The sequence below is a fragment of the Amblyraja radiata genome, chromosome 34 (assembly GCF_010909765.2).
Source record: "Amblyraja radiata isolate CabotCenter1 chromosome 34, sAmbRad1.1.pri, whole genome shotgun sequence".
NCBI lineage: Eukaryota > Metazoa > Chordata > Chondrichthyes > Rajiformes > Rajidae > Amblyraja > Amblyraja radiata.
Window position 1 is genome coordinate 17,722,151 of NC_045989.1, and position 24,757 is coordinate 17,746,907.

General features: G+C 40.5%; 2 protein-coding genes across 8 annotated transcripts in view; both read right to left on the minus strand.

Moving 5' to 3' along the window:
• LOC116991566 (cell migration inducing hyaluronidase 1) overlaps positions 1–9,213 on the minus strand; it is a 122,861-nt gene extending 113,648 nt beyond the window's left edge. The window contains exon 1 of one of the 2 annotated variants that reach the window (XM_033050270.1): positions 9,085–9,213. The gene's annotated coding sequence lies outside the window, so the exon portion shown is untranslated. Of the gene's footprint in view, positions 1–9,069 lie in introns of both variants that reach the window. The other variant, XM_033050271.1, reaches the window with a different exon arrangement.
• Positions 1–24,757, minus strand: part of LOC116991565 (cell surface hyaluronidase-like) — a 73,863-nt gene that overhangs the window by 35,563 nt on the left and 13,543 nt on the right. For 4 of the 6 annotated variants that reach the window (XM_033050268.1, XM_033050267.1, XM_033050262.1 and 1 more), the window contains exons 3-10: positions 23,680–24,159; positions 19,467–19,514; positions 8,483–8,623; positions 7,650–8,208; positions 6,655–6,818; positions 4,011–4,196; positions 934–1,103; positions 26–235 (exon numbers count right to left, since the gene is read on the minus strand). In XM_033050268.1, the coding sequence (XP_032906159.1) occupies positions 26–235; positions 934–1,103; positions 4,011–4,196; positions 6,655–6,818; positions 7,650–8,208; positions 8,483–8,623; positions 19,467–19,514; positions 23,680–24,159 (1,958 nt within the window). Of the gene's footprint in view, positions 1–25; positions 236–933; positions 1,104–4,010; positions 4,197–6,654; positions 6,819–7,649; positions 8,209–8,482; positions 8,624–8,711; positions 8,936–9,084; positions 9,190–19,466; positions 19,515–23,679; positions 24,160–24,757 lie in introns of those variants that run through there. The other 2 variants (XM_033050269.1, XM_033050266.1) reach the window with 2 other exon arrangements.

Sequence of the window (24,757 nt, forward strand, 5' to 3'; positions counted from 1 at the left end):
GAGTCGGGTGGAATGATACACGTACCAGCAAACCATTTGTTCTATGTATAGCCACACATCGAGAGAAACAGTGATGTATGGATAGGTTGTCCACATAAGTTGGCGGATTGTAGCCGCCTTTCCGATCCACATCTCCAGCCAGGTGTAAGTGTACTGGGTAACTCCCAAGTATCTGCTGGCCCATGTTAGTCAACTCTACACCAGACAAGTGAACCGAGGCAAAGTTTCTTAGGATCTGCCAAGCCAAGATAATGAAATTAGTTCTTCCCTATGAACTTGAGATAGATTCGAGAACCAAATCTTTGAAAATACCAATCTGTCCATGATTCAAGTGTTTTATCAAGAAAAATACAGTCTACAAATGTTAAAATATTCTGGCATGACAGAATACTCTAGATAGCAGTAGAATAGAAGACAGAGCTTTGAACCACTCTGTATGGCTTTGAAGGGGGGGGGGGGGGGGGGGGGGGGGGATCAGGGCATGGGTTGGGAAGCCATTGCCAATCCAGAAAAAGCAGAAAGTTCACTGCACCATTTTCCTGCCATTTAGTGTCATAGAACAGTACAACACAGAAAAGGACACCTCAGCCCAACTCATCCATACCAACTGTGACACAATCTATACTAATCCCATTTGCCTGCATTGGGCTCTACTCCTTCTATCCAAGTGCCCGCCCAAAGGCTTCTTTAAACATTGTGGTTTTGTTTCTGTCTCTACCACTTTTGGCAGCTCATTCGATCCCTCTGCGGTAAAAAAAAATCCTTTTCATCCTACTGAAATTTCCTCCCTCTCACCCCAAATCAATTTTGAAAACTCCACAAGGCACGATAAACAGCGTGTATTTTGGCCAGAGACCAAATATACAGGATTTGCTTTACCTCTAATTAATATTATCTAAACAATGTTGAAGGACCTTCAATAACACTGCTTACCTTTATCTGTCCACCAAATGTATCGTAGCTAAAGAAGTGGCAGAAGTTTTGTCCGTAACAGGAGTCCTCCATTTCTCCTTTTATGAGGATGTTTCTACTTAAAAGTCCAACTTCAGCCCTCATGTCGATTCCATCTACAATTTCGCCCATATGGAGGTAACGTGGCTTGCCTATGATAAAAGATTATTTTTCAAAACTACCACTCATTGAAATGGCATATCACCAGCAGGTGAAGACATTTATTTGACAAGCCCCAATGATTACAGCAGATTGTAAAGAGTACAGAGAACAACTCGACAAGTGTTGATTTGATGCCAATCAACTTTACTACAGTCAATAACTTTAGGAATATTGGAAAAAGTTCAAGTTATTCAGTCTATTTTCTCTCCATTACTTTTAGTAACAAAAATCTATCCATTTCAGATTGTAATTTAACAACTGATCAAGCAATAATGCTCATGGATAAAGGTAAAATATTTTTACTATAATTTAAATGCAGAAGTGTCAAATCTAAAATGCTTGGGTCAAATTGTTAGATTATATATGTATCGAACCTGGATTTCCCAATCATCATAGATATCTCCCTCTTTCTATCCTTGGTGCCCAACATCTTAACATTTTAATTTAATCACTCCTTATCCTTCAGTTTCAGGGAATGCAATCCAAGTCTGAGAAAACATTTTTCTATATTTAACACATCATGCAAATTTAAACTGCACTTTGTATTTTTCCCAAGAGAGGGTAGTCGGCTGCAGTCAAATCAAGGCTTTGGGAAACTGCAGCACAACTTCCTTCGCCTTGTGCTGCAGTTCCCTCGAGTTAAATATCAACTAGAATGTATAAATTGCTATTGATCTTTTGCACATACTCATGACATTTTAATGACCCATGTAGTGTTCGTAATAAAAATTGATCCAAATCCTCAGGGAAGTTAGCTGAGAATTAGAGGTGGTGCTTCTAGGCACTGTAGGTTAAAAATAAACATAGACTAGAAAGTAAACTAAGAATGAGAAAATTTAATGATAAAACACTGAAAAGTGTGCAATCCAAATAAGCATTATTTAAAAAAAGCATAGAATAAGAAGCAAAGTGGATGAAATTAACAAATTGCTGGCTGACAATTAAAATTGGAGGTCAAATGATAATCATTATGGGGACAAATTTGCAAGAATGAGAGCAGGAACTAAAAGTACGTGATCCACAGAAGCAAAAGAAAAATAGCAGGTAGGAATATAATCTTGGTGATCAAGGAATGAAGTGAAGTAAATGAAAGAGGCTGTAACAAGTAGCAATCAGTAGGTGGTGACTTCACAGCTAGAGTTAATAAGCGTAGACAGATTTAAGACTCCAGAGGGGAAGTCCAAGATCCCAGGCGGCAGCTGGGAAATGGTAGAAATAACATGCAGATATTTAACAAGCATTTAAGAAATACAGGATGTTTTTTATTTGAGGGGGAGGAGGGTTGGTATTTTAACTTACATGCTTGGCCATCAGCAACTATAGTAGTAGACTATTCAGCTCCCCCCTCCGCCTTCCCCACCCTCCAGAGTCCGCTTTGTCATTGAAAAGGTTCATGACTGATCCAAGATTTCCTAAATCTATGCTGCCTTCTCCTCATCAACTAATTCTAACATTACAGTAAATACACCCGAAGGACTCTGCTCTCAATTCTCTGTGACAAGAGACTCGCCTCTGTTTTAATGCATCTCCTTATTCTGAGACTCTGAGGAACTTGCAGGTTGAGTCAGCGGTAAAGAAAGTTAATGCAATGCATTCATTTTGAGGGGATCATAATATAAAAGCAAGGGTGTATTGCTGAGGCTTTATAAGGTGGTGTGAAGTCACATTTGGAATATTGTGAGCCATTTGGCCCCACATCTGAGGAAGGATGTGTTTGCATTGGAGAGGGTCCAGAGGAGGTTTCCAAGAATGATCCCGGGGATGATTGGATTAATGTATGAGAAGCATTTGAAGGCACTGGGCCTGTATTTGCTGGAATTTAGAAGGATGGGGGAGGGGGGAAATCACGTTGAAACCTTCTGAATATTGAAAGGCTTAGATAGAGTGGACATGGAAAGGATACAAACACTCCTGACAAGGTAAACCTCTCTGCAACCTTGTGCACCAGGTAACACATTGGAGCCAATCTCATTAGTAAGAAAGCTCAGGGATGATTTATCCACCTACCACAGGAAACTGATCATATAACTATCACAAGAAACTATAATCAGTCTGAAGAAGGGATTCGGCCCGAAACGTTGCCCATTTCCTTCGCTTCATAGATGCTGCCTCACCCGCTGAGTTTCTCCAGCATTTTTGTCTAACTTCGATTTTCCAGCATCTGCAGTTCCTTCTTAAACAATAAACTATAAGTTGTGCAACATGCCAGGTTTATCAGAGAACACTCTTCTCTTGTTCAGTGTTGATATACTCATTACCAATGGAAAAATATATTTTTGTGTGTTAATCTGTGCAGGCAATTCAAATGTTCCTGTTTGTTGAGATCACCAACTCTAATCTTTGCTCAGCCTAGTGTTGTAAAGGCTCAGCATGGAAGCAAATTGAAAGGATATTTAATCACTCAGAATGTGTAGGAAGGAACTGCAGATACCGGTTTATACCGCAGATAGACACAAAATGCTGGAGTAATTCAATGGGTCAAGCCGCTCCTCTGGAGAAAAATAATAGCTAATATTTCGGGTCCGATGAAAGGTTCCGACCCAAAACGTTACCTATTCATTTTATCCAGAGATGCTGCCTGACCTGCTGTGTTATTCCAGCATTTTGTGTCTAATCGCCTAGTGTTGGGAATTCAAATTGGTTGAGCAAAATTGAACATCAATAAAGTATTGCTTTCTACACTTTAAATTCAGAACATACAGTCTACATTTCTTGTTACAGTAGAAAAGACAGGAAACAGATTGCATATCAGAACTGTCCCCAGATAAACCTTGAATAGCATTGCACAATTTAAATCCACAGAGTAAAAGAAATCCGAAGTGTTGATCCATAGAATCTTTGAGATAAAGTTTTAAAAAGAGATAAACCCAAAATTACTGTAGATTCGCAGTTCTTACCAATTTTAATCTGATAAATATTACACCCAGGACAGGGAAGGAGATCAAATTCTTCAGCCTGATGCATAGAATAATCAGTGCTTGCAATGACTATTTGATCACCAGGCAACCAGCTTGAGGCATCATCCATTAAATTAAGAATAACACCATTTGACACATCTACACGAAAGCCACAGTGAGGGACACCTGTGGAATAAATAACACAATGTTATAAAAGCACAAAAGGCATACATTGAGAAAATAAATATTAGAAAGAAAAAATACATTGCTTTCCTTTAAAGATGGAGAATGGTACAGCAATATGATTAGATGCTAGACTTTGCTTTAGACTTTAGAGATACAGCGTTGAAACAGGCCCTTCAGCCCATCGAGTCTATGCCTACCAGTGCTCATTCTACACACTAAGGACAATTTCCAGAGGCTAGTTAACCTACAAACCTGTACGTCTTTAGAGTATGGGAGGCACCTGGAGAAAACACATACGGTCATAGAAACAATGTACAATATCTGTACAGACAGCAACCCATAGTCAGGATTAAACCTGGGTCTCTGGTGCTGTAACCACTGTGCCACCCTAGACAATTATCTTTTTTTTTGTTTCCTTTCCTTTCCTGCACTATATAACTGTCCAATTCACTTATGTGACAAGTCAGTTCTCATTCTTATCTGCCCCAAGCTTATCTAGTTCAATAAGACTGTCAACCGACGTGTTTGAATTTAAGCCCAGTTATCAATAGCAGCCCGCATATGATATATTTCACTATAACCATGCGTGTGCTGTTCAGTGTTGACTTTTTAAGTTTATAATAGAAAAAAAACCAATTGAGTTGTAGACAACTGCTTCAGAAATGTCATGCAGAATGTTCGATGCAAAAACCAAATCTCAACTCCTCTGTGCCAGATAGCCAGAGCCCTCAAATTCTCCAAAACTTTACCTCTTCAAGCGAAGTACTTGTCATGAGCTAGCTGCTAAAACTCTCAGGGTCAGTGAAATCTCAGAGATTTATCACTCTCACAGAGAAGACATTTAAATGCAAATCTGTTCTAAATGACTCACTCTTTATTTTGAAGTTATTCGCCAACAAGTGATCACACTGACATCTACCCTGTCACAGTAGGCCGTGGAGACCAATTCATTGGATGTTTTCAAGAGAGAGTTAGATTTAGCTCTTAGGGCTAAAGGAATCAAGGGATATGGGGAAAAAAGCAGGAACAGGGTATTGCTTTTAGATGATCAGCCATGATCAATTCGAAGGGCTATAGTGCCTACTCCTGCACCTATTTTCTGTGTTTCTATGTCACGCCACCTTCGAATCTTATGTTTAATAAGGATCAGTCCTCATTCTTCTCAATTCCAAAGTAGGCAAATCATAAGATGCCCTTCGATCTATTTTTGTCTTAATGGCAAACTCTGATACCTTAAATCTGACCCCCGCCTCTAGGTCATTAACATAAATAGTGACTAACTTAGGACCAAGAGCATATCCCTGGGATAATTGAAAAGTTATATCCACTCACCCAAGAAAAAAAGTATCATTTATTACATCTGTTTTCTGTGCAACAACTGGTTTTCAATCTATTCTTACACTTAGAATTTTTCAGTAATCAGTGATGAAAGTTCTCATAAGATAGGGAACAAAAAAGAGTTATTAGGAAACGCACAATGTTAAAACTAACTTTCTATGGAGATTATATTTATAAAAGATGTGATTAAGGTCATCACAGTACCTTTGGAGAATGTGGCTGGGAAATTAATGTCAGTAAAACAAAAATGACATATACAGGAAACCATCCCCCCCCCCCCCCCACTCGCATTATCTACACCGTAGAGGACATTACAAATATCCCAATGATAACAACTGCGGAAACATCTTCACCATATTCGCTCTGTCAGCTTATGCACCAGTGGTGTCACCTCTCAGTCTACTACTCTCCAGCAGATTCAAGCCTAGTTTGCCCAACTTTCCTCACAATCCACCATGCTAGGAATCCTTCAAGTAAACCTTCTTGGAATTGCTTCCAACATAGATCCTTCCTTAAATAAGTGAGACATATATGGCACACAGTACCCCAGACGTAGTCTCACCAATACTCTACATAGCCAAACTTTAACCTCTCTACTCTTATAGTCATTATCAAAGAAATACAGCATGATACCACCAGCACAGCACGCCACCCCCTTTTTGATATTTTTGTCAAACTTGGTTGTCTTTTTAAATTCCAATCATTTGCAGGACATCTGGCTTTGAATATTTGCAAGTGTTTCTCAATTGTTTACATAAATGCTTGTGTTCTTCTACAAATAAAATATTTTTTTAATCAGTGAAGGAAGAAAAGGCAGAATTGAGAATCAGGTATACCTGTACAATAGGTATTTTTTAAAGTGGAAATTGATAGATTCTCGATTGGTAAGGGTGTCAACGGTGATGGGGAGAAGGCAGGAGATGGGGATTGAGAGGGAAACATAGATCAGTTATGATCGAATGGCTCAGCAAACTCGACAGGGCAAATGGCCTAATTCTGCTCCCATGTCTTATAATCGTATGGCCTTCCGCTTACATGCGTCTATGGTTCTTAGCAGACTGTGACCCTAAAAAAGACCCAATGTAAACCTCAAAAACACAAAACTGCTGATGAGACTTACCTCTCACCCACTCACTGAAAGCAGTGACTGTGAAATGAATCCCATCATATGTCTGAAAGTCTCTTCTTACTATAGCCATACCGGTTGACCCATCAGGCTTATACAGTTGTTTGTCTTCCATAGCAAATAATTCACCAAGAACTCCAATCGCAGCCCATGGTTGCCTAAAGTAAGTCGAGATCGGCAAAGATGAAATTGTCTGCCACCATGATTGATTTACAATGGAAAATATGCTTGTATGAAACAAATGAATACTTAATTTGAACTATATAAACATACACATTATGGGTTTCAAGTATGGTCTTTTTTTTAGAGACACAGGTAACTGCAGGTGCTGGAATCTTGAGCAAAACTTATTGTGCTGGTGGAGGGAGGAGGGAACCGAGGAAGGGTCCCCATAGGAAACATCTCCTGTCCATTCCCTCCACAGATGTTATCTGACCCGCTGAGTAGCTCCAGCACTTTGCGTTTTACTGTCACTTTGCAACCATTCTGACCAGTCGCCCGAGAAAGGACCCGGGGAGCTGTCCATGGTGGCTCCAATTGCAATCATTAAAATATACTTCAGCGAATGTATACCCTTGGCTTTGATCCAAATCTGCTGAAGGACCTGCGAGTTGAAAATCTCACCCCAGTTGACAAGATAATCGATACCTTCCACGTCAAGCAACGTTTCCGACTGCATGTGGGGAATAGGGAATGCCCCGGCCTCTGGCTTCCTCCATCTTGTTGACACACAATTATAAACGCAGGCAAACATTGGTAAGAGGGTAAAAATTGCCGCTCCAAATGAGCAAACGGAAAGCCTCGTTTACCGGATTAGATGTAATCTAGCACGCGGCTTGAATTAAAGCAGCAAACGACAGGGACGCGTCTTACTGTCTGTTGAAAGTAAACTGGATTTAAAATGTAAATACATTCCTCAACACGCAGTGGGAGCGCGGCGGTGCGGCCACGCACAACAATCAACCCGTGCACGACCCGAGCTGGCTCACCTGTAGCCCAGATACATCGCCTCTTTGCTCCCCAGCAGTTCGCTCAGGTCATTCCTGGCAGACCGCGTCAGTCTCCTGGCGGCCGAGTCTCCGACAGCGATGGCCACTATTCGCCCTCTGGCTTGGCGGCGTAAAAACTCCTGCAGCCGCCTGCTCTCATCCGCCCAGAGGTGAGTGTCGAAACGGTGGGCTGCGAGCACCTTGGCCGTGCCGGGATCTATCACCCTGATGTTGATACCCCTGCTGCCCCAGTACCTGTCAAAGCGGTAAGACCCAGACTGCAAGCCACCCGGGTAGAGAGTTTGGGCTAAAAATGTCCAAGACAAGGTTTTCCTTCCGTGCAATTCCAAAACACCACCTTTGTCCACTCCAATGAACTTCTGACCAAAATGCTCCACGTTTAATGCATCTGTCGACTTTCCGTAGAGAGTAATAGTGGCGTTGGAAATATAGGGGCATTTTTCCGCTCCGATGTGCAGCTCGCCCCCGCTCCTGATCAGAATATAGCGAGCTCTCAGAGTGATAGGGGATTTCGGCGCATCGTTAAACACGAGTTTACCTGCAAAATAATGTCCATAGTAAGGTCACCGATGGTCACCAGGGGCGATTTTACCACCTTGAACAGAAATCCCATCACAAAAATAATCCCAAACTCAGATGCATTTAGCATCACCCGCACTTTCCAACTGTAAATAAAGGCAGCATCTATTCTGTCAGAAAGGTGACAGCCCTCACCTCCCCCACTACGCATAAAACAGAGCCCCGAAGAAGAAAAACAGTTTGATTTGGGAATTATTTACAAGTATGAAAGACATTTATCAAATTAAACTTACCCCCGTTCTCTATAACAATGGAATGTAGCGAGGCAGAAGACTCCAGTTTTAGGAACATTCCCCGTCCAATCTTAACCTTCTTATTTTCATGATGTCCAGGGTTCCAGGGTAATAAATATGGGGCCTTATGTGGGCAATCCACTAAAAGAGAATTCTCATTCACTATCACATGTGGTTGCAATTTCTTAATATATAGTGTTCAAATGTTGATAACAAGAAAGTTACACACCTGTTGTATAAACCAGTGTGCGGTGCACAAATGGGCTCCGGCTCATCATGCCGCGGATGCTTTGAGTTTAATCCTAGTTTCAGGCTGTCAACGTCCCTCATGAGAGGGGCAGGTTTGCCGTGGATTATTGATAGATAATCCATACTTATTTTGGTAGAGGGGCCAGGCGGGTGGTTGATGGAGAATCACAATGGAGAAGGCAGCACAAAATACAAACTAGAAGCCTAGAAATCAGAAACTGTTTGGCACGTACTACAGCCAGCACAACTCCCTGTACCAGTACTTCCCCACACACTCCCGCCACACAGAACACCCCCTGCCAACCTGGTCCCGACCACCCGCTCACCACAACACCCACCCGGGTAGTGCGCACCTGTAGCAAGTTGGGAGCAGCGTTTCCCAGGCTCCGGCCGCTGATGTCCGCCTGTCTGCCGCGGATTGAGAAGCTGTGATCGCTGTCTGCTGGTGTGTCGGTCAGTGTGTCAGTCTGTCCCAGCGCCGCTGCCTGCTCGCCGCCGACTGCCCGCAGCCGGCAGTCACAGCTCTATTTATACCCAGCTCACTGGCCGCTCACCTCGCCCGGCGACACCGCACCGCCGCCCCGCCTCCCGGTGCTCATTGGCTCGGTCCGCCCTCTGTGACAGCGAGCGCCTGCCGCCCGCCCGCCGAGGGGGAGACTCCGGCCCTCGGGGGAACCCAAACCGGCCGCCCCATCCCAGCTCAACACCGCCTCGACACCACCACATCCTTCACGCCCCTCTCCATACCCCTGACTCCCTCTCCACATCCATCACACCCCCTCCACACTCATCTCCCCATCCACACCTCTCACCCCTGCACCTCACCTCCTCTCCACATCCCTCACCCCTGCACCTCGCCTCATCTCCACACCCCTCACACCTCCACACTCATCATCTCCCCATCCACACCCCTCACCCCTGCACCTCACCTCCTCTCCACACCCCTCACCCCTGCGCCTCCTCCTCACACCCCTCATCTCCATCACAGCCCTCACCTCCCCCACTCCCCTCCCGCACACTTCTCACCTCCTGCACACCCCTCACCCCCCCACCCCACACCCCTCACCATCCCAAACCCCTCCTCATCACTTTACCCCCTCCCCCCCTCGCAGCTCACACCTATCCCTTCCACATCCTTATCGCACCTCTCCCATCTCCTTTTCATCACCATTACACACTCGCCTCATGCCCCCTCTCACTTCTCCTCACCTGCACCACACCCACACTCCTCTTTAGCCCTTCCCTCCTCACCCCATCTCCTTCTCATTATCTCTCCCCTCCAATAAGAAAAAAATACAAAAGACAATTAACCTTTCAGCACACACTGGTCTGAAACTTGTGGTCACAGGGAGAATGTGCAAACTTCCTGTAGAAAGCACCCGAGGTCAGCATATATCTCAAGTCCCTGCAGCATTGAGGCACCAGCATGAAATGTTGTGCCAAATGCTGTTACATCTCATTCTACCTCATTCATTCTTACCACAACCTCTCACCATTCAATTCCAGTTAACCCTTTTGTTGCCTCTCATTAACCTCAGATCATTGATCCTTTTCCCTCCACAATCTTCATATTCACTGTCACCGTCTCCCTCATCCACACTCCATGTTGCAATTGTAATGCAATGACCATGGTGGACTTCAACCTACGCATATACCATGCAAATCAAATTAGCAGCAGTAGGGTGGAGGATGTATTCACAGTATCCATATAAGATTGGATATTTAGAGTTCTATGTTGTGGAACCAATTAGAAAACAGGCTATTTTAAATTCAATATGCAATGAGAAAGGACTAACTAATAACGTGGGTAAAAAGAATGATTATATTACCTAAAAAAGTTTGTAAGTGAATTAGTTCTATTGCAACCCAGATCTTAAAACTAAACTAAACCAAATATGAATGCATGAGGCACCTGTGGTCCTGATAGGTTGAAAATCTACTTTAAAAATGCCTGACAGTAGACAACCAATATGATATTTAGAGAATGAATACATAGATTACAACAAATACATTTCCATTTAAGGCAGTAAATTACTAAAAATGTATGGAAGTATTAATGGACCCTAAAGTCGATAAATCCTGGGACTCACGACTTACATTTCAAGGTTTGGTAAAACCTGGCAGTGGAGATATTGGATGTATTGATTGTCAACTTCCAGTTTAAGACCAGCTGGCCTGACATTGATTGTAGAGCAAATGTAGGAATCTATTATTATGGAAGTGATAGAAGGGCACATTGAAAGTAATTATAAGATTCAGCAGTCAACTTAGATTTATGAAAGGGTGATCAGATTTGAGATTGTAGTTAACAAAATTGCATAAGTATAAACCCGTGGTTGATCAGTATTCAAATTGTCATAAGATTTCATTGGAGAATGTGATACTATGGTAATATACTGCTGACTGGAGATTAGTTATTGGGCTAGGTTTGGAGACTGAACCTAACGGAGTGCCACAGGGGTTGGTGCTGGGGCCCAGGCTTGAATTCTTGGAGTCAGAAAGAACGGAAAAATGTACTCTGACCCACCTAATCTGTGCCAATTTGGACGAGGGAGTCAAGGGGTATGGGTTAGTACGGCATATGAATAAAGTCCCCCATGCTAGGCTGACCCAAAAGAATAAAGTGGATGTGATTAACAATGACTTGGTCGTATGGATTCAGAAATTGCTTACTGATGGAAGACAGAGGATTGTGGTGGATGGAATTCAATCGGAGTAAATGTGATGTGTGGAAATATACAATTAATGGCACTGAAGTACAGAGGGATATTGAGGTCCAAGTCAACAACTCCCTACAAGTGGCAACACAAGTAGATAGAGTGTTGAAGCAGGCATATGGTATGCTTGTTTTCATAGCTCAGGGCATTGAGTACAAGAGCCAGGAAAGCATAATACAGCTTTATAGGACATTGATTAGGCTGCATTTGGAGTATTGCACCCAGTTCTGGAAGGATATGGAGGCTTTGGAAAGAGTGAACATCTGGAACATTCAGGTTCAGGAACAGCTACTTCCCCACAGCCATCAGGCTATTAAACACAACATCAAACAAGCTCTGAACAATACGTCTATTATTACTATTGCACTTTATCTGTTTATTTATTTTATATATATATATGATCTATTGTATATAGACAAACTGAACTTTTATCTCCTGTTCTGTGTTATGTTTACATATTCCGTTGTGCTGCAGCAAGCAAGAATTTCATTGTCCTATCTGGGACACATGACAATAAAACTCTCTTGACTTGACTCTTGAGAGGCGGTTTACCAAGATGATGCCTGGGATTAGGGGATAATGCCAGAGGTTGCATGGGGACATATGAGAGGCACAGATAGGATGGATAATAAGAATCTTTTTCCCAGGATGGAAAAATCAAATACTAGTGGGCATAGCTTTAAGATGAGAGGGGCAAAGTTTAAAGAAGATGTGTGGGGCAAGTCTTTTTACAAAGGGTGGTGAATTTCTGGAGTGGTGGTTGAGGCAGATACGATAGGGCATTTAAGAGACTTTTGGATAGGCACATGGATATGCAGGTAATGGAGGGATATGGATTACGTGCAGGCTGCTAAGAGTTGGTCTTGGCATCATGTTCAGCACAGACATTGTGCGCCTAAGGGCCTGTTCTTGTGCTGTACTGTTCTATATTCTAAAAGTGGTGCTGAAGTAAAAGATCAGCCAAGATCTTATTGAATGAAAGCAGGTTCGAGCAGATGGGTTTAGAGGGATAGGGCCAAAAGCAGGCAGGTGGGGCTAGTTTAAATGGGGTTTGTTGGACGCCATGGGCAAGTTCGGCTGAAAGGTCTGTTTCCACACTGTATGACTCTATAACACTAAGATGAATGATCTACCTATGTTCATGCTTTGCCATCACCCTCCCTCCCTCCATTATTTTCTCAACTATTCTCACTTCTCTCCCTTCCTCCTCTTCCTATAATCTGAGCATTCTCTATCCTTCACTCCTCCTTACTTGCAGCTCTTTCTTCCCTCCATACTTCACTCCCACTCTTTCCATTGCTCTTTCTTTCAATCTCTTTGTCCTTTTCTTGTCCTAATTCTTCCTGCCCTCCACACCCTTTCTTACCTACTCAGTCCTCCACACCCCTCCATCAAACTCCCTGTCCAATTAGCCACCTTTCATCCCCCCTTTGCTATTCAGCCCACATCACTTCCTCATTCCTCTTCTTCCTTTCTCTTCAGTGGTCACATCCCACTGGTTTCACTTTTCCCTTTCATTTCTACATCCCTCAATCTCACCTCACCCTGCCTTACCCTCTCTCTGCTTCCCATCCCTTAACTTTCGCCACCTCCTAAACCTTCCTCAACTCACTTTATTTTTCTTGTCCCTCCCTTTTCTTTTGTCTCTTCTTCACTCTCAGAGAATATCATTGGCACTTAATGCATTGACATGAAATTTAACTTTCAACTTAACCCACGCCCCCGAACAGATTTCACCTCTGGGCACATGGTGCACATCAGCTGCTGTTTCACCCACTGTTCAGTGAAGGAATGTTGACCTATAGCCCTAGATTTTTTCATTATTCCATTTATGGGTCCCTTTACACATTGTGGATTACATTTTATTCCTTGAGCATTTTAAAGGAAACAAGAAATAATTTACAAATCTCACCAGGGAGTACAAGGGTTACAAAGAATAAACATCATAGAATGGGTGGTTTCTAACACAACACATTTCCCTTCATTGTAGTCTACTTCTGATGAGAGTTTATATTGGAACTAAGGACGTGTTTTAATTTGGCAATGAATAAATCTGTAACTCAACACACATTATACCAATGTTCCTAAATCTCTAACAGAATGTTAGCAATCACAAGTTTCATTGCTGTTTCTTCTACTTGCAGCTAACTTGAACATCTCCAATTGTTTTCATATACCTTTTATTATCCTTAACTAATTCTCAATTGCAGAGCTAATGCATTATATCATCAATATGAATTATTGTGATCCATACAGGCATATGAATTTGTAGACAACATTCCGATTCACACAAAATCTATATTAACCAATTGAAAGTCAAAACTAAAATCTAAATACTCTCCAATTAACGGACACCTATTTTCCAATAACATTCTAAAAAATACTTAAATTAGAAAAAAAAAACATTTCAGGGAACTTTACAAGACTAGTAAAAATTCAGATTCCAAATGGTGAACGATGGCATAGTAGGAGATGGAGAGGAAAGGTGAAGTTATCCCAGAAGGTCTCTAGTGATAGGGAAGAGATGCCAGGGCTATTTGAAAAATGGAACAGCCGTGATGAAGAAGTACTGTACATTTGCACTCATGCAGGTCTGAAACGATGCTTCTGTGTTGCCTCAAACCAGCAAAAAGAAAATCAACACAATCCATACTCATTTCAAATCACCACTAAAAATAAATACACTAATCGTCTTTATGACACAGGAGGACATTCATCTATCAAGTCTATGCCATGTTACAAAATAACCCAAAGACCCTATTTATTTCACTGCAATCTTTCCATATGTTCATTGAGTCATCACCTAAATATCTTACCATCAACCTACTCCAGGGGCAATTAACCTCCGAACCAGCAAGTTTCTGCGATATGGGAGAAACTAGAAACAGCAGAAGTATATGTAAATTCCACGCAGACAGCAGCAGAGGTCAGGGTCAATCCTAGGTTGCTGTAACTGTGAGGGCAGTTGCACTTCCTTCTATCTCACTCTACTGTCCTCATGTTTCAATCAATGGATATTCCAGTCAAACTAATATCTCAGCATTATGCTCCAACCTAAACACATACCAATTCATCAAAGTTACAGAAGGTTGAAACATACCAGTAGACCAACGAAGTGGGGTAGGCACCACATCCACTTTCTCACCTTGTCAAGGGATCTACAAACAGTTGTTACAGCTCGGCCTGAGAGAAGGTGCAAGAGGAGGTCCCCTGATTTCCTGCCAACTGGCCATAAACATTTGTCTCGGCCGCAATACCCATACCCAGTGAATGAATGCACGTGTCTGCTAGAATGTAAACGAGTTGGGCAGAACAAGGCCATACGATACGAAAGAACTCAAAAGGGAAATTGGTCATGAATGAGGATTTTGATTGAAATAGAAAAGGAAACAAGGAGAGAGCTGGTGGGATCAGCTGCTGAGTGAGCAAAACCTGATTGATGAGGATTGAGTTTCTATTCTGTGGTACTCAGGCCAGCAAAACTGGATTGCAGGTCTCAAAAGGCATGGCTGATGATTTTTACAGCAGAAGATTTGGGATGTGATGTTGAACAGGACTCTTGAGCTGAGTAGTGCAAAGTTGGGATTCTATGAGGAGGACTGAAATTGGGAAGAAGTGTGGAGAATTTCTATCGGGAATACCGGATGGCTTTAACACGGCTCACAAACAGCCCTATAAGTATTATATGATGTGGATAAAAATGCTTAATCATTATCTACATTTATTACATTTAACATGCTGAAATGTTGCTATAAATGAAGATTTTCCAGCTGTCACTGTTGTATTAATGTCACATTGTGATTCTCAATCAAACCAACAACCATTCTTTCCCCCAGTGATTACTCTGTGATCTTAATTTCACTAATTATAGAACCAGATAACAAATGTGCCCACATATTCTATTATGTTCAATAGGAATATTAGCTTTATGAATAAAGGTGAATTATTGATCATTTTGAGTATAAATTAGTTCTTACCTGTATTTTTTTTAATTCATTTTCAGAATATGCCAATATTTTTAGTTCATCATTATTGATACAACCCAAGTGGCTTGCAGTAGTCAGGGCTGCATTCATATACCAGGTTAAGTCATTAGTAAGCCAATTATGATTTTATGACAGGTACACAAAATTGCTGGGGAAACTCAGCGGGTGCAGCAGCATCTATGGAGCGAAGGAAATAGGCGACGTTTCGGGCCGAAACCCTTCTTATGACAGTGGTTTTGTGGTCACTTTCACAGAAAACCAGCTTTTTAGTACCAAATTCCATACAGCATTTTCAAATTGCTTAAATAGATTAGTCCAGTAACGTAACCATTACACCACTAAACTACTGATTGGCACTTGTACACTTTATTAGCTATGCAGTGTTTTAATTAGCACTGATGGGAAAGGTGCTTTATAAATGCAAGTTTGTTCTTTCATTCTATTACTCTTCCAGAGTAGTATCCTCATTTCTAACTGCAAGCTGCCTTCTGCCTGCTTGGTAGTCATTTTAAGCAAGTTTGTGGTTTGCCAGGAACACTTTAAATCTGACAGCTATTCCTCACAGTCCTGGCACAGTGAGGCAGGCTGAGCAGTAATTACTGAACATTATGCCTTCACAGATATCCTTAGCGTGTATACAAAAATTCTTCAATGTCTTAAACCACCTGATATTGGTAGAAAATTAAAAAAATGCAAATGCTAGGGGAAAAAAAACAGAAATTGAAAACAACAGCATTATTCCTTGTTCTCGTTTTCACTGAAATTAAAGTAGTAGATAATAAATATGCCCCTCCACAGGAGATGATAAATATTAAATAGAATCACTAGCTGTGGGAATATTAGACAGAAGTAAAGGTTTAAAATGATTGTGAAGAACATTGTTTAATCTCTTTGGCTAAATTTGAAATGTATAGATTTACAGCATGTTTTACTTTTGTGTATGAGATTGCTAGTAACTTTAAATAGATACCATCTTGTCCATGACAACAAACTAGTAACTGGAAACCAGGGGGCACAATCTTCTATTTTTTGAATAGGCAGAAAATATTTTGAGCACAACATATTCACAGAAAGCAATGTGATGTTATGGGAAATGTTTACAAATTAAAACTTAGTATGATTTTCAATCAGCTTATATGTCCCATTTTAGATTACTATTTTTCATTGCTATATGTCTAATCAATATTGATTAGTAAATATTTAAAAAGTGTAAAAGGTTAAAAATTCAGACTAATTAAAACTGCTCTCAGAGATTAATTCAAACTCCTCACATAAACAATAGCAAAAACAAATTTGCATTTAATATGTGGCTTTCATCCATTCAGAATGCCCAATAGCTTTACAGCCATTTTATGTTGATCTGCATTAAACAACCTTGCACAAACAGCAAAACAAGAAATTTGAGTGATGTTGGTTTTGAAGTAAAATTAAACAATGTACAAGGAGAATTCACAGAAAAGGAGTGACACAGTTTGGTGTCAATGGATATACAGATAAAGCCCCAGTTAAATATCTCATTTAAAAGTGGCATCATCGGCTGTGTAGTGGCATCATCGGCTGTGTAGACTTTCTTAGTCATGTGTAGAAGCATCACTCTTAATCATTTGCTCAGGTCTCAGGAGTGAGACATGAATTCAACATTCTGACTGAGCAAAAACAAGTAGATGCCACAGGTAATTCATCACTAATATCAATAGACTTTCCAGTGAAATTGATATGTTTACAGTAGGACACATGTAAAATAAGTTTATCACTACATAGTTATGTTTTGTTCTGGTGAGGGAATCTCCTTTCAATTAGAACTGATTCTCTTTTATAACGCAATGGCTAACTATCTATTTTGAATCTAGTTTGAAGACACTACCAAAACAAAGAACTATTCATTCATCATCATTGTAAACATTAAGAAGTTAAAAGTGGCTATTAATGGATTCATAAATTACGAGCACATACAATTTTCACTTAATAAGTGGAATCCCAATTGACATCTAACTCGGGTTCCATTGAGCTGGAAATAGCAGTCAGCCTTTACAGCTTTGTTGCAAACAGTGGGTTTTACACGTTGATATATCCACTGCCTTTCGATAACTATACTTATTTTAGCTGGTATAATGACCTCATGAAATATAACAAATATTTTTTATTTTGAAAACCTAGAGGACAAATTATTTCAATTTTTTTAAATCAAGTCATAGAGTCATGGAGCCATACGACATGGAAACGGGTCATTCAGCCCAACTTCCCCATGCCGACCAACACTGAATTGGACATGTCGAGGGCAGAGTTTAAAATAATTTAAATTTCTTAGCAGTATGGCTGGTACTGCTAATATTGCCAATTTATTAACGGTTTAAATTATATATTGAAATGTTTTAAGTAAGACATGAATGCAGTCTAAGTAATGGAGCACAGAAACAGGCCCTTTAGTCTATCTTGCCCATGCCGACTAAGATGCCCCATCTATGGTAGTCCCACCTGCCTGCATTTGACCCATATCCTTCTATACCTATCCTATCAATATACCTGTCCAAATATCTTCTAAGCATTATGATAGTACCTGCCTCAACTACCTCCTTTGGAAGCTCGTTCCATATATCCACTGCCTTTTGTGTAAAAAAGTTGCCCTTTAAGTTCCTTTTAAATCCTTTCCCCCTCACTTTAAACCTATGTCCTCTGGGCTTGATTCTCCCATCCTGGGTAAAAGACGCTGTCATTTACCCTATCTATTCCTCTCATGGTCTTATAGGCGTTTTATGTTTCTAAAACTTCAAATTATCTATTTACCAAGGAGGATAAAGTAAATACTAAGTGAGAAACAGTTTTGCTCAGGGCAGCTTTTATGTAAGCCTGCTGAAAGTGGAGCAAAATATAATCTCAATGGCCAAGTTACCAAATGTCTTTTATTTCAGAAAAGACACTCTGACTGTTCATTAGGTGGCAGCACCAGCAGCACTGTAGAGAGAAAGTTGCTGAAAGCACACCATCAGTGGGTGTGTTTAAAATTACAGTTATATGATTTATCTCTCCTGCTGGGGCAATATATATAATTAATTGAAATAAATAAATAATAGATTGGATAACTAGGAGACTGAAGAAACTGTCGATAATGTCGACTTACTTACTTACTTACTTACTTACTTACTTAATGGAATCTTGAGCTAAACACAAAATGCTGGAGGAACTCTGAGGGTCAGGCAGCATCTGGGGAAGGAATAGACGTGATGTTTTGGGTCTTGGCTGAAGGGTCTTGATCTAAAACACCACCAATCCATTCACTCCCCAGATGCTGCCTCGCATACTCAGTTCCTCGAGCACCTTGTGTTTTGCATAAACTAAATAATCATTTGGCTATCTTTCTTTTGATTTTAACAGAGTGATTCCACATGACATCTGTTTTTAAGAGCCCATGTAACACACATTAAAATGACAGGTATTTCTACCTCAATTGATTTTATGTTACTAACTTTCTATCACCTTTTAAACATCATCAGTACACCCAAGCTAGGGTGGAATAGGGTGGAATTTCCTCTTTCTTAAGTAAATTTATGTGTGTCATTCTCTATGAATGGCCACCTACTAAATATAATTTCTTGTTGTGCTTTTGATGATTTTATTATTTTTAAAAAGTCCTCCTTTTTCTCATTAAAAAAGGAAGCTATGGCTTGGTGGCAGTCTGAATGAATTTAATGATGTGTCTTATCTCGTGTCCTATCTATATATCAAACATCATGTCCAGCACAACTCAAAACAATTTGTCTGTCAAGGATGGCAATACTTTGAGATTAGTGTATAATTTATTCTGGATTTGTCCAACAAAATCTATTTATTCGGGATAAATAGTATCACGAAACTCATTGACCTACTCAGTGCCAAGTCGGTCGGTGCAACAGAATGGAGCACAAAACAATGGGAAGAATTAGATTGTACCCAAGATGTTTGAGCAAGTGAAATGATCGTTATACACTGGAGTTGCCATGCACTAACAACATATAACACAGTCTGGACCAAGTAAGGGTCTTGGCCGAACTCTACCTTTAAAGGACTTTCTGTGGGTCCTGTTCCTTTTCAGCCATTTTAAGACTGTAAAAACAAAGCAAATGGATAGACATAACATGGAAAAGCATGGAACATTCTGACAGATCATCTAGAAAAATAACATACACAAATGGATTTAGTGAATGGGATGCGTACAATTAAAACATTTAACTTTAAGAATTTCAGGTGACATTCTATCAGACAGTATGATTAGCCAATGATGAACCCAGAGGTGCTATGACCATGCAATGAATGTCACTGTGTATAAGCCATGATATGAGGAATAAACCATGAAGACAGTAGAAGTTTGCTGTTCAGACCCACACAGCAGATGTTAGAAATGTATCTCAATTTTACTCACTTTGATGGACATGACAGAAATTGAGGCCTTGGAGAAGGGCAAGAAATGATCAAAGTTTTAAGCTATCAGACTCTGGAAATCATTTTTTTCAACGGAAAAGGGTAGAATGAGGAGTTCCACTTGATATTTTTTAAATGATAAAGAGCACCGATTTTTTTTCTGACTGAAAGATCATTTGGTATTAATTGTAAGGAAATAACATTGAAATAAAAAGGTTATTTAGATTTTAATATTGGTCCTTTGAATGCAGGATTCACTTAAGCTAAAAATAAATGCTGGAGGACTCAGCGGGTTAGGTAGCATGTGTAAGAATAGATAGATGACTTTTCAGTTCTGGACCTTTCCTCTGATCTTAAGTTAAGCCCTTCACTTAAGATGTCAGACACTTTAGCCCTTTAAAGGTGAACCCATAAGAATCAAGGACATTTCCAGTTTGAGAGGTATGTGGACTTGTAGATGTTGAAATTCAACACATATGCCTCATGGAGTTTTATTAAACTACCTTCGGAGGTCAAAAATATTTTTCCAAATATTTTTAACTAAATCACTCTTGAGGCATTTTCTGTGTGTTTGACTCATCTAATTGACTCATATGATTCCTGATATACATGAATTACACATTGCCTCAGTAGTAGTGCCTTGATGGATTCACCTTTCCATGACTGGGACAATGAGACAATGGTACAATGTGACAAAACCTAAGAATTGTGATCGAAGAATACCCCATTTGATCTTGGCTAGTGAAATATATTGGGGTTTCAGAGTTTACAGTGCAGATTCAGTAAAATTATACCAGCATTGAAAACTGGTTGTGCAAACTTGACTTGTTTTCCTTGAATTTATTTGAGCTGTTGTGTGCAGTCAACACTAGTGTATGCGCATGTTCTGAGGACAAGCTCCAAGATGTTGATGACCTATTCACTGAAACCTATGAGAGAATGGACCTAACACCAAACATATTTAGAACAAAGCTCCTCTATCAAGCTGCATCCTACAATAAAGGTCCACAACAGATAGATGGCGATAAATGAAGACAAAGAGAAAAAGAAAGAAACAATACTGGGGCTGTGAGTGCAGAACATTGTAATGAGTAGGATATATAAAGCATGGAAATGGGTTGTTCAGCCTATTGAGACCTTACTGACCATCAAGCACCCACTTTATTTCCCTCATATTCACATTAACTCCCCTCCAGATTCTAACATTCACTGACACGTTAAGCAAAATTTGAATCTACCTTTGTGATGTGGATGGAAACCGAAGCACCTGGAGGATACCCACGTGGTCACAGGCAGAATGTGCAAACTCCACACAGACAAATCTCCAGCTTACCAACCAGCATGTTTTTGGGATGTAGGGGAACACCCAACAACCTGGCATAAAATTGCATGGTCATGGGAAGAAGGTGAAAACTCTACAGACATCACCTGAGCTCAGGATCAAACTGTGAGGCAACAGTGCCAACCACTATGCTGTGGTGATTCTATTGTAACCAACCATTTCCACGCGACAATAACAGAGACAACACCTTTCCCTACATCACCTCCCATTCCATCATCGTGGGACCCCTTCCAGGTAAGGTATTATTTGCTCTCCTGCCAATTTGGTGTACTGAGTCCTGACCTCATGATGCAGAGAAACTAAATACAGATATGAGAGCACCTCTGTTCCATCAACATGAGTGTTGTGTGCTTCCAGTTGCTGTAACATTAATTTTTCATCCCTCTTCCATTTTGACCCATGTGTTTTTGCTTCCCTATTTTTATAAAGTTATAAATGTATTCAAAGAATTCAAAAGTATTATACAGTAACTTAAGAGTTACTGTGACATTTTGGAGCAGATCCACTGCATTGAAATAAATGGAGAAAGTTTTCATGCCAGTCCATTCTGAGACAGGCTGTTAAGACATATTCCTGAACTGAAATGCTTGTGAATAGTGACATCTTTGCACTGAAGTATCCATTATCCATTAGACAAGTGAATAAAATGTCAGCAAATATCTGTCAGTATGTCTAAGACTTCAGTTTTTGTACAAACCGTAAATGCAATGTAATTTGATAAATTAATCCTTTAGAACGCGGAAATGTAATGAACTATCCTCACAAACCTGACAATCTACAGGTGGTAGACTCAAAATGCTGGAGTAACTCAGCGGATCAGGCAGCATCTCTGGAGAGAAGGAATGGGTGATGTTTCTCGTTGAGACCCTTCTTCAGACTGTCAGGTGAGTGGGCGGGACAGAGATAGAATGTAGTCGGAGACAGTAAGACTGGTGGAGAAATGGGATGGGGAGAGGATAGAGAGAGGGGGAACGCAAGGGCTATTTGAAGTTAGAGGTCAATGTTCATACCACTGGGGTGTAAGCGACCCAAGCGAAATATGAGGTGCTGTTCCTTCAATTTGCGCTGGACCTCTGACAATGGAGGTGCGAAGATGTGGCCAATAGTGGGATCCTGTTGGAGGTGGCAAAAGTGTTGGAGGATTATATGCTGTATGCGACGGCTGATGGGGTGGAAGGTGAGGACAAGGGGCACTCTTCAAATGCCCCTGCATTCCCTCCGTCTCCATCCCCTCCCCCTTCCCAGTTCTCCCACCAGTCCTACTGTCTCCGACTACATTCTATCTCTGTCCCGCCCACTCCCCTGACATCAGTCTGAAGAAGGGTCTCGACCCGAAACATCACCCATTCCTTCTCTCCAGAGATGCTGCCTGACCCGCTGAGTTACTCCAGCATTCTGTGTCAACCTTCGATTTAAACCAGCATCTGCAATTCTTTCCTACACAATCTACAGGTGGTTAAGTGTCCACAAAACTAGAGAGGATAGTTCATTATATTTCTGCGTTCTCAAGGATTAATTTATCGAATTACATTGTGTAGCTGTCATTATAGTATTTTGCTTCATATTTGTTTCTCTTTGGGATCAGCCTTATAATGATATATTCCTTATCTCTCAGAGCAAGGATGACTTGTTGCTACTCCAATTCTGCAGGTTCTGAAGGCCAAATTGCTGAGGCCATTATGAAACTTATAGACTCAAACAGATATGGTGCAATAATTGGTGCCTTTGGATTGGACAGGAGGAGAATTTCTGAAGTAATGTATTTCTTCTGGTTTTGACATTGGGCTCAATGTGGTTCTGAACAATTGACTCTAGGTTCTCAGTTCTAAATCAAACATTTACTCTACTTGGAGAAGAGCATGGGCCAGTGATTCCTTGAAGTCAATGTGATAATTTTATCTTTTCCAGGTTTTGAGAACATCGTGGAATCTTTCTCCCCAATCAAGATGGTAATCTCTCTCTGTGACAGTACTCGGAAAAGGGTGTCCGTTGCAAGAGACTGATGCTGGGCGTGCAAATGACAGGATCTGCTCAATTGGAGCAAACTGAGTAACTAGAGCATCAACACTGGGAATGTTGACGTGGGAGAGGGTGCTAACATTGACTCACTTACCTTTCTGGTGAATCTGGAGGAGTTTGCAGAGACAGTGTTGATGGTGTCCTTTTAGTGTTTTGATGTGACTGTTGCAGGTAATCAAAGACTCAGAAACATAAAGAAGAGCAGGATTAATGCTGCCTGGGAAACTATGAGTTTTGTAAAAGGGTCTGATCTTCAAACATCCTTTTCCTCAGATAACCGTGTACGTGTGTGGTGATGGCAATGGTGAATTTCATAATTAGGGTCTACCATATTGACAGGTGGCTTCCTACATATCGGAAGTTTTCCACACAATAAATATGTACTGTGTTTCCTTGGATTCGCATTTATCAAAAAATTCCACATATGTTTTTTAAATTTAGAATCTCAACAAATCTACATGGAAGGAGAAAATATAAACAAATACATACCATGTTCATTATTGGTTTTACTTGTCTTTCCCAATATCATTTTTTGCTTAATTAGCTTTTTCACAATGTAGAACGCTTTTGCTAGATGAGCATCCGCCAGCAAGTCTAGCTCTTTCAGGAAGTGTAAGACTTGGTAAAGTAACTGTGGTTTTATCTTAACCCTAACAAGAATGAGTGGATCAATTTTGGTAATCTGATTATTCAGCCTCTGATCACAGGTTGGAAGTGGGTGGAACTCCAAAGTTTTCCCCAAAGCATCTCTCAGAACATAGTTGGTCACTTTTACAAGAGATTCACATTGCAGTAGTATTTCTTTAACTTCTGTCATTCTCTGGTAGATGGTCAGCAAACTTTTCTCCTGTTTGTCTTTCCTTGGTATTGTGCTCCGTACAAATCGTTTGTGCAGCGGGTATATGTCAGATGAGTTGGTTGTGAAGTATGGCAACTTCCAATGAGTGCTTTGAATTTGTTGATCACCATCTGAAGAACAGAAATTAAATATTCAGATTAAAAAAATAAATTACATGGGTTGTAACTCTTAATGAATACTTATACTTGTCTGTTTATTATTATTATATATTTTAAAATGCAATGAAGACAGACTGAATTTATGATCACACCTTTGTCAGTATCAAGATGTCCCAAAACACAAAGTCACAGCTCAGTATTTTGTTTTGATGTATATAAGCACCACCATAATATGCACATAATCTGATTTACGAATTTACCGAGGCATGAATATTGACATGGACACTGAGCAAATGTTTTATTTCACCTTCAAAATGATACTATAGAACATCTCATGTTCACTCGAGGAAGTAGTTGTGGTCCTGGATTAATATTTTTATCAGATTGACAGTACATTAGTTGGACCCCAGCTGGAATACTTTATGCAGTTTTGGCTGGCACAACTATGGAAAGGTTGCGATTACACTAGCGAGGGTGAAAAAGGATTTTTACCAGTATGGGGCTGAGGTGGAGTGTTTCAGCTAACAGGAGAGACTGGAAAGGCTGGGAACATTTGCCTCAGTATGAAGAAGACTGAGAAGAGATCTGATTGAGAAATAAAGCTGAAGAG